This window comes from Argiope bruennichi, chromosome 6 (genome assembly GCF_947563725.1).
Source record: "Argiope bruennichi chromosome 6, qqArgBrue1.1, whole genome shotgun sequence".
Classification (NCBI taxonomy): domain Eukaryota; kingdom Metazoa; phylum Arthropoda; class Arachnida; order Araneae; family Araneidae; genus Argiope; species Argiope bruennichi.
The window spans coordinates 80,585,614-80,596,223 of NC_079156.1; the positions used below are offsets into that span (position 1 = coordinate 80,585,614).

Sequence of the window (10,610 nt, forward strand, 5' to 3'; positions counted from 1 at the left end):
AGGTAGTATTAGTTCTATAGGTAGGTATTAGCAACTTTATGCCTTAAAAAATTAAAAAAGAAAAACCTTAAACATGATTAATTTTGATATAAATTATTCGAAAGTTTTTGCTATGATTTATTTTCATAGAATATTAAAAACAAAGTAATGAAAATACTGTGACTGAATTCAAAAATAAATATTAAAAATCGTAGATCGTAAATCGCAAAGATATTTCAATAATTTGAAGTAATAAAATAATCATTTACTAAAGTAACTACATCTACTTTTTCTATTATTTTGAAATAAAATTTTAAGTCAAAAAGAATTTGCATAACAGTCATATATTTGGAAATAAAGGCATTAAAATACTTCTAAATGTAAGTATCTTTAGATTTTTTCAACATTAAAAATGTATCAAAATTTTCAATATTTTGAAGCCATCTTTTATTACAAACTAAAATTTGCTCTACAAAAAGCATTAAATTTGGAGTTAATATGATTTAACATTGTTTTATATAATTTGAAAAGCAAAAAATTCCAATGAATCATCATCATGAAGAAAACAAAAATCTGTCTAACTGTTATTTTTGTTTCATACAAATTAAGACACTATTAAGTACATAAAATCTGAATAATGATTACATGAAGTTAAAAATTAAAAATGCGTAGAGAATTATTCATATAAAATCGTCCTTAATTTATTGATTCAAATACTTAATGGAAGAAATTTGAAACGAAAAGTTTCTTATAAAATAATATTAATATAAGCTATTTTTTAAACATGAGATAATATGATTTTATATATTAAGAAATTCATATCATCTTCCTCTTCATTATCATCATGAAATTAGATGACATATGTTACGTTGAGATCATTTTGCATTTTGAAAGAATATTTATTAATAAAATTATTTTAACCAAAATTTTTGTATTAAAGTATAAAAAACTTTATGTGAAGATTGCATTTTATTCGCTTTGTGATTGGTAGATAACGAGTCCCCTTACCCATGACATTTCAGGTTTTTTTTTACCAGTATTGCTTGAAGTGCACTCATGCCCATAAATTAAGGATAATTCAGGGTCACGCGGAAATCAAACTCTAAAATACATATATCAACCGTAATATGGCTGCACACATCTTCAAAATTCATATGCAAACTGCAGAAAGCCACCAGATGACACCGATAGTACGTCACAATGACGAGAGTGTAAGTGAGTGATGTATAAGGAATACAGCCAAAGAAGTAAAATTGTTCGCAAGCGCTTTATACGTTATGACATCCGAAGAACATGGAATCGCCCAGAGCATCGTCTCCAGGCTTTGGCAACGATTCCAAGATGAAGGTAATGTGAGTAGACGTTGCAGCACAGGTAGCCCCCGAGATACAACGCTGAATGAGTACTGTTATTTGGCAGTTACTGCCAAAAGAAACAGACGGAGCACAGCATCAGACATGTCTCATCAGTTCTCTTCAGCCACTGGTACGACAGTTTCAAGGTAGACCGTATACAGACGCTTAGGGTAGACTGGTCCATATGCTCGTAGGCCTTTCAGGTGTGTTCCACTAACTGCAACTCACTGTCGCCTGTGGTTAGCCTGGAGTAGAGAGCATGCATTGTAGACACCTCAACAGTAGACTTGTGCGATGTTTTCCGACGAGTCCAGGTTTAGCTTGCAGTCTGATTCTTGCTGGACTTTCATATGGAGAGCGCCAGATACCCGTTACCATCAAGAGAACATCATTGAACGACAACGTTAGGATGGTTCATTATTGCTTGTTTGGGGAGGAATTATTCTGTGTTCCCCGAACTGACCTTCATGTTCAAATTGGAACCATGACAGGCCAAATCTATCGGGGCGTCATTATGAAACAACATGTACGTTTGTTTGGGGCGCCAAGGGTGCAGAATTCGTGTTTAGGGATGACAACGCCCGCCCTCACCGTGCAAACATAGTAAACGAATGCCTCCGATCGAAGGATATCACCGGTATGGACTGGCCAGCATTCTCACCGGACTTGAATCCAGAAGAGCAGTGTTGGAGATGCTTGGCCGTCGAGTTGCAGTCCGTCAACCACCTCCTACATATCTCTACCGGAACTTCGGGGAGCATTGCTTGATGAGTTGTGTAATATTACCCAAGATCAGATCGATAATGTGATACTCAGCATGCATAGGCGTTGTGCGAACTGTATTACATCGTCTGGGAGACATACGACATACTATGTATTAACCATCATACCAATTATGTAATATTGTTGTTTTTTTGTAATTTACTCCAGAGGGCAAAAAATCGCAATTTTTATTAACGATATTACACATATAGCATCTTTTTTGCTCTTTACCTTTTGTTTAATAAATAGGCTTTACAAATAAGTCACATTTGTTTTGCTTCGGACTCTTTCTTTTCCTGAACTTGCATTATCCTTAATTTATGGACATGAGTGTATTTTATGAAAATCATTATTACGTCGTAGTTAATATATATATTGCAATTGACATGAAATGATGAGGGGAAAAAAGGAAAACTTAAGCTTTAATTAACAACAAATGAGTTTAAAACAATGTTATTTGTTAATTGTACTTTTAGACTCACCGTCTTGGGATTTTGGGGCAACACTAATGAACAACATTCCGGATTATTTTCCATTTTCGAGTAATAGAAAATTGATATTGGCTAACAATCTTTTGAATATCTAAGCAATATACGTGTTAATCCTGCATTGTTTCTTTAAATAGTAATGGGGCTTCCAGCGATATGAGATGTATAAAAATGTGATGAACCGGGTGAAAATCTAGCAATTTGAAATGAAAACTGACAGTGAAACCACAATATTGGCATCAACATATAAGAAATTAATTCAATATTTAGATATCAGAGGTATGAGAAAAGAATGTTCTCATGCTGGAGCTTTGAGTTTCGAATCGAATGTAAGCCTATCGGAAAATGCGTATTCCCATCATGGAAATATTAAGCTTCCAATATTGAAAGAGTTTAAAAATTTGCTAACTGGTACCAATGAACATCGCTTACAGTAACGGACAGTATCAGGGTTAGCCCCCCACTCGATATTAATAAAAACATTGACAAAAGTTTATCAAATACTTTGCATAATAAGAATTTAAGTTCCATTTTATTTGCCTGTAACCAGTACTACCAGTAATAATAAAGTAGTATTAATTTAATGAATATTTGTTGTTCTTTATTCACAGGGGTCCCCTCAGCAGTCAGGCGTGCATGGAGAGCATGATGAACCCCGCCAACCACGGCCGCTTTCCCTTGCCGCCCATGTACTTCCCCCACCACCTCGGCCACCAGTTTGCCCCCTCCACGCTACCCTTCAAAGGTCAGTGGAGCTGTGTACGTATCCCTCATATCAACTCAAACATTTCTCTTTCTCTTCCTCATAAGCATTTTTATGAAAATATTCTGATTTATATAACTTCTCCTGTATTTTAATCTTCGATGTGTGAAGTGTTCATATCAAGTTACATGTATAACAGGTGTAACGTTAATTAACACGGACAGAAAATCAAATATTTTGATCTGCGAATATTTAAGTTAGTTTATATACTATTTTAAGAATAAACTTCCGATTTTGAAATTAGACTTATTTTTATTATATATGATTTTTTTTAATTTAAAAATATCTCTTATTTACATACATAGTTAATCAGTCAATTTATTACTGAGCAATTTCCAAAAAGAATAGTTTATTATATTCTTTAGGTTTATAATTGATTCATGAAGATTTATGTAATGACTATAGGCGTGAAACTAATTTCTCATTACACTAAAACAGAAATTAATATATTTTCATTATCTTCCATTTCTCCGAAGAATTAATTATTCGAGCATCCTATATAGCAATGTATAGCATCCTATTTAGTAACCAAAATGAAAAATATATTTTTTAGGTAAAATAGGCATTTTAAATATATATTATATAGGTAAAATGAGTAATTTAAAGATATATTCTATAGGTATAATATGTATATAGGATCAGGTATTTTGATATGAAATTATTTAAGTTAGTTTATATACCATTTTAAGAATAAAATTCTAATTTTTTTTATGTGGATTTTGTTACTACATATCATTTTTAAAATTTGAAAATGATGTCTCATTTAAGTAAATATTTAATAAGAAATTATTATTTAGGAATTTCCAAAAAGAATAGTTTATAATTTTCTCTAGGTTTATAACTAATTCATGTGGAATTTATATAATGATTATAGGAAAGGAACTGATTTCACAGTGCACTAAAACAGAAATTAATATGATTTCATTATCTACCTTTTCTCCAAAGAATTAATTATTCGAAAGAATGAATAACACCAAATTTAGTAATCAAATTGAGGAATGTATTCTTCATTTTACCTACCGAATATAGTTGGAAGTATTCAATAAAGGTTCGCAAGGAATAAACTTGCATGGGAAAATATTAAAATATTATTTTAATTGAAAATATTATTTTAATTTTATTTGCAAGTTTAGTCTATCTTTATGAAATATCTTGTAAACAGTTTAATAAAATTTCTTTTTTGTAATACTACAGCTAGAGAGTATTTATGAAATTTTATGGTGAGAGATTTAAAGAATATTTTTGGTCATCTCATTTTTAAATTTGAATATATAAAAATATTATTGAAAAACATCTCAATCACCGAGTTTAATTTAGAAGAAATTTTCTTATGTTCATATATTAACATTATTATTATACATTCTAAATAACTTTTAAGCATATATCAAACAATTATCATCATATAACAGAAAGTACCAAATAAACATAATATTTATCGCACAAACATTTAAAAATTCTGAGGCAAAATCCTGAAACTGTAAATAGATCCCAAATTCAAATACACCCATGTTCATAAATTAAGGATAATTTATAGTCACGAGGAAATCGAACTCCTAAATACATATATCATCCGTGACTACGAATAATAAATGACTACACACATCTTCAAAAATCACATGCAAATTGCAGGAAACCACCAGATGACACCGATAGTGCGTCACAATGATGAGAGTGTAAGAGAGTGATGTATAAGGAATACAGGCAAAGTAAAAATGTTCACAAGAGCTTTATAAGCCTTTTAGTGCATAGTTATGACCCAAAGGACGCATTTGGAAGATTTTTTACATGGTAGAATTATCGGCCGTCTGGAATGTGGACGTACCCAGTTGAAAGTATCCGAGGAATTTGGAATCGCCCAGAGTGTCATCTCCAGGCTTTAGCAACGATTCCAAGATGATGGTATTAAGAGTAGACGTTACAGCACAGGTCGCCCGACCCCAAGTTACAACGCCGAAAGAGGACTTGTATTTGGCAGTTACTGCCAAAAGAAACAGATGGAGCTCATCATCAGACCTGTCTCGTCATCTCTCTTCAGTCACTGGTACGACAGTTTCAAGGCAGACCGTGTACAGACGCTTAGGGAAGATTGTTCTATAAGCTTGTAGGCCTGGCAGATGTGTTCCACTTACTGCCTGGAGTAGAGAGCATGCATGGTGGACACCGCAACAGTAGGCTTGTGTGATGTTTTCCGACGAGTCCAGGTTTAGCTTGCAATCTGATTCTAGCCGGACTTCCATATGGAGAGCGCCATGTACCCGTTACCATCAAGAGAACATCATTGAACGACACCGTTACGGTGGTTCAGGATTGCTCGTTTGGGGAGGAATTATTCTGTGTTCCAGAACTGACCTGCATGTTCATATTGGAACCATGACAGGCCAAATCTATCGGGACGTCATTCTAGAACAACATGTACATTTGTTTCGGGGCGCCATTTGCGCAGAATTCATGTTTATGGATGACAACATCCGTCAGACCGTGCAAACATCGTAAACGAATGCCTTCGTTCGAAGGATATCACCGGTATGGACTGGACAGCATTCTCACCGGACTTTAATAAAGTAGAGCATGTGTGGGACATGCTTAGTCGACGAGTTAGCCCGTCAACCACCTCCTACATGCCTACTGGAACTTCAGAGAGCATTGTTTGATGAGTGGTGTAATATTCCCCAAGATCAGATCGATCATTTGATGCTCAGCATACCTAGGCGTTGTACGGATTGTATTGCATCGTATGGGAGACATACTATGCATTTACCATCATACTAACCATGTAATATTGGTTTTTGTAAATAAGTTATTTTTCCGTCGTTTGTTCCAAGGAGCAAAAAGAAAAAAAAAAAAGAAAAAAAATCACAATTTTTATTAAATGATATCAAACATATAGCATCTTTTTCGCTCTTTACCTTTTGTTTAATAAATAGGCTTTACAAGTAAGTCACATTTGTTTTGCTTCTGACTTTCTTTTCCTGAACTTACATAATCCTTAATTTATGAACATGAGTGTATAATCCCAACAATTGAATAACTTACGAAAGAATATTTTTAGTAAAGAATTTAATTTCCAATAACTTTTTATTCAATTTAAGTATGACGCATTATCACAAGTGCTGTTCTATGTGAATTTAAATATTTTGTGATGAGAAAGAACAACTCAACAATCAATGGTTGATTTTAGATATTCTAAAGCACATCTACAGGCTTAATTATTTTGACATTTTATACATTGAAGAATAAAAACTATGTATGTGGCTCATTCAAAACGTTTCATATAAAATTAATGAGCCGAGTAGTGCATAAGTATTTGAATTATTAAATAACTGTGCGATAGTTGTTTGGTCCATGAAATATGGTTCAGTCCCATTCATTTGTTGGTTCCAAAAAGATATTATTTCTTGATAACTGATCGATGATAACATATTTTTGCTACCTTCTATGTGAAATGTAGCAGTGAATCTCTTTCTGAAGGAAGAAACATGCATTATGGGAGAAAATTTTCATTAATTTAGAGTGCAGCATTCACTATAAAGTGAATATTTCATCGTACGTTCGCTCCTAATTCTGAAACCAATATCCATGTTGGAATATCATCTTGCTTTCCAGAAACCAAATCTAACATTTTTTTTTGTATCCGTTCTCTTTTTGTTAATAAATATTTCTATCTTGGATTCGTATTTGAGTTTTTATATAATTTGAAGAAAAAAATTAATAGTAAAGAATATAGCTAGAAATCTTTCTGCTAACTGCAATTTCCACATATGAACGATTTCATTTTACTTTCTAAAAAAATATGCTATTTTTAAGTTGTTAGCAAATGAATAATGGAAGAACATACCGATTCTGAATTTGGATACAATAAACATACTCATCTAACACTACAATGTTTGTAATCACTACTGTGCTAAAGTACTTACAAGTCTAAATCTTTCTTTTAAGAGCGTGATAGAGTGAAACCTCTTTTGTTTTATAAACATCTAATCAAGATCGGAATATAATGAAGCTCCCAAGATGTCACCTGAAGAACATCCTCCAAACCGATATGATGACAATATGGCAAAAGGAATGGGAAGAAGGCGAAACAGGCCGCTCCACATTCAATATAATACCGAAAGTTTCTCTATACGCTGCCAACTGGAACAGAACGGATGTCCTTTTCTTCACTGGACACGGTCCATTCTCGACATACCTACACAGATTCCATCTGGCCAACTCTCCTTACTGTAGCTGTGGGGAGATAGGATCCCCAATTCACTATGCCACCGAATGCCTACTGACTCTGTCATGGCACATGAGAAAGCCAGAAACAAGTCTCGAAGAAGAATTGTACAGGAGAGTTGCATCGAATACCCTTTCACGTGGCAAGATCCACTCCATAGTAAACCATATTCACAAATACCAAGACCTATTCAAGACTACACATTAGCTGAGACCAAAATGCCACATGTCAAAATCAGCCGAAATTATAACTTCAAAAGTCCCTCAAAAGTGCAGTTCTCGCGAAGGAAATCAAAACCACAGGATGCAGACGGACGCCACAGATTTCTGACTCTTTAGTGATTACTTATATGCTAATATATGTCATACAGATATTCTCAATGTAATTTATCAATTTTTCAGTTAGTAATCTCATTTCCCTGTAAGTTCAACTCAAAGTCACCATTTGTTTAAGTATTCTTTTCCCCTCTATCCAGTTATTACATCAGCAAAAAATTGAATATAGTCATGTAGGATTTGACACCAATGTGATTCTCTCTGGAGAACCCTGGATGGTCTGTCGTCTCTTTCTTTTTATCTTCTTTTTTTCCCCCCCTTCCATCTTGTGCTCATCCAACTGGTTAGATAACTTAGTGTTATAGGCACCGGGGGCACAGGATGGCGTTATGTTATGTTATAATGATGAGAATAACTTAGAGAATAAAATTTTCAGTTAAGTGGTTACAAAAAGTCGATCGTCAACAACATTACCATACCATTACCAATAGTACCATTTTCAAGCATTTAATCCTAAATTAACAATCCATTAATTTATGAATAAGTTAATGAATTAATACTGTCTTAACTACTATAGTATAATAATTAAGCAATGTTAAATACTATATTTATTAACAGTACTTAATATTGTCTTAATTAATAACCCATTAATTTATAATTAAATGTTTGAAAATTAATCTTTCAATCGTTGGATTATGAATTAGGTAAATTCGCATATCGTTGCTGTTATCTCAAAATGTCAAATATCAAAAATCACAAAGAACAATATGCACCAAATCTTGATGTAACAGCTCGAACTACTAGTGACATATTGTCTTATGTTATCACAAAATGCTATAATTTATAACAGTCTGAGAACAGTTGTAGCTAACTAATACAAATGTTTGTGTGAACAAAGTGTCTTGGTAAATTTAATGTACGACCATTTTTTTTTTATGTCAGTGATGACATATTTTGAGGGAGATTAAAATGAAGAAACAAAGCAATCGTTTTTTTTTTCTTATTTACATACTATTCCGTTTAACCACTTGTGGGCTTACCTATTAGTGTCTGGCACATTAGTCGTGTACAAGGAGCAACATAATAGGAAAAAAAGAATAGAAGCTACTTATCTATGAAACTGATGTATTCCAAGTTTAAAAAAAAAAGGGTACTGTCGTGATTTAAGGACATAGATTCTATATCAACCGTGAGAAAATGTCTAAAATAGATGCAATTAAAAGTTCTATAAATTATTAAATTCAGATGATTAGACTTTTTTTTCTAAAAATTTCATTCTCCTTTTTTGCAGCATTTCCCTTCTGCGCGTGTTGTCTTCCAAAACCCGTGACCTCTTCGGCGGTAACTTCAGAGAGTTCTTCTCCGGACCCGACGTCGACGAGCGTCACAGATCTTCGGCGGAAGGCCCGAGAACACTCCCAAGCCCTACTGCAGTCAGCCCTGCTCACCAACAGCCCCCAACAACAGTCCGACTCAGCCTGAATATCAGCTCTTACCTACTAATTGAACTTTCACTCGATCGACTCGACAACTTTGGTTGCCCGATGGCTGCACTTTCTGTTATAAAGGACTCACAATACAGCTAATAACTGAAATTACGACTAAAAAGGCAATGCAGACTCTTATATTGGCGCAGCATAGCCAGATCTGGTCCGTGTGCCATTGACTGACATAAATCAACAACGGCAGATTCTTATAATTCAGCATCCTATCACTTGAAATATACGATACGATAATTCGTTCAATAACTTAACGAATCGAAATAGGTGTTAATAAAGCAAAACATCAGATGACAAATCAAATAACTAGTTGAATAAATGGTTACTTGATGAATATTTCAGTTTCATAGAAAAATCGTTTATATCTTAAAATTCTTTTAAAGTTAGTACGCATTGTAAAAAACTCAAATTTGTGTTAGTATGCTCAAAATTGGGATTATCAAAAAATTAACTATGATTTTTTTCAAACTATTAATAATAATATTTCTGTTTATTCTAAAAGAATACTCTCCTAAGCTATTTTAATCAATATTGGAAATCAGTGCATTTAGTATCTATTAAAAAGTTACAGTTCATTTCATTGTATGCACAGCACAAGAATCGTATTTATCTTTCAGAAATGAAAATAATTTGACAAGGAATGTTTAAATATTGTGTAATTAAATATTTTTTTTTTCGTGAAAATTATCTCTTAAAATATCTACTAAACATGAAACCAAGTAAATAGTCTATCTAATATTTGAAAGGCTCAAAAATGACGAACAGAAATATAAATTATGAAATTTGGAATTTTCTTATTTAAATAAAGGATGACGAGCACACTCTACTGGGATGTAAGAAATGATTCCTTACTATACGATTGTACCGTTTAGTTTTATAAAGATTTTTACAGACTATAAAATATTACGGTATAATTTTTAAAAAATAGCAATTGTCACAAAATAACGTTATTTCTGTTCAGCTCAAATATTTTTTTATCGCTGATGTAACCATTTTTAATTCAATCATTAATTTGTTACCATGGTATCAAAATAAAAATGATATTACTGAATTATTGAACGAAACATTTTGAATTGGAAAATAACTAAGCATCAGACCAAAATGATTCTTTCTTAAATAGATCCGAAAAGTTTCAGCTATTGTACACTTCTGCATAAACTTTTAAGGCGATTTGATGGATTGCTGTTAAAAGGAAATATTGAATGATTATATTTGAAACGCATTGTGCCATCAATATGTTCATATATTTGTGTTTTCAATATATGAATATATA

The 10,610-nt window shown here is 32.9% G+C and overlaps 1 protein-coding gene across 1 annotated transcript in view; it reads left to right on the forward strand.

Annotated features, from left to right (window-relative positions):
• The window catches only part of LOC129971798 (paired mesoderm homeobox protein 2B-like), a 106,101-nt gene extending 96,580 nt beyond the window's left edge, over nucleotides 1-9,521 (forward strand). Inside the window, exons 7-8 of the mRNA XM_056085774.1 lie at nucleotides 3,196-3,329; nucleotides 9,130-9,521. Coding sequence (XP_055941749.1) covers nucleotides 3,196-3,329; nucleotides 9,130-9,320 — 325 coding nt within the window. The 3' untranslated portion in view covers nucleotides 9,321-9,521. The remainder of the gene's footprint in view (nucleotides 1-3,195; nucleotides 3,330-9,129) is intronic.
• The last annotated feature ends 1,089 nt before the right edge of the window (nucleotides 9,522-10,610 follow it).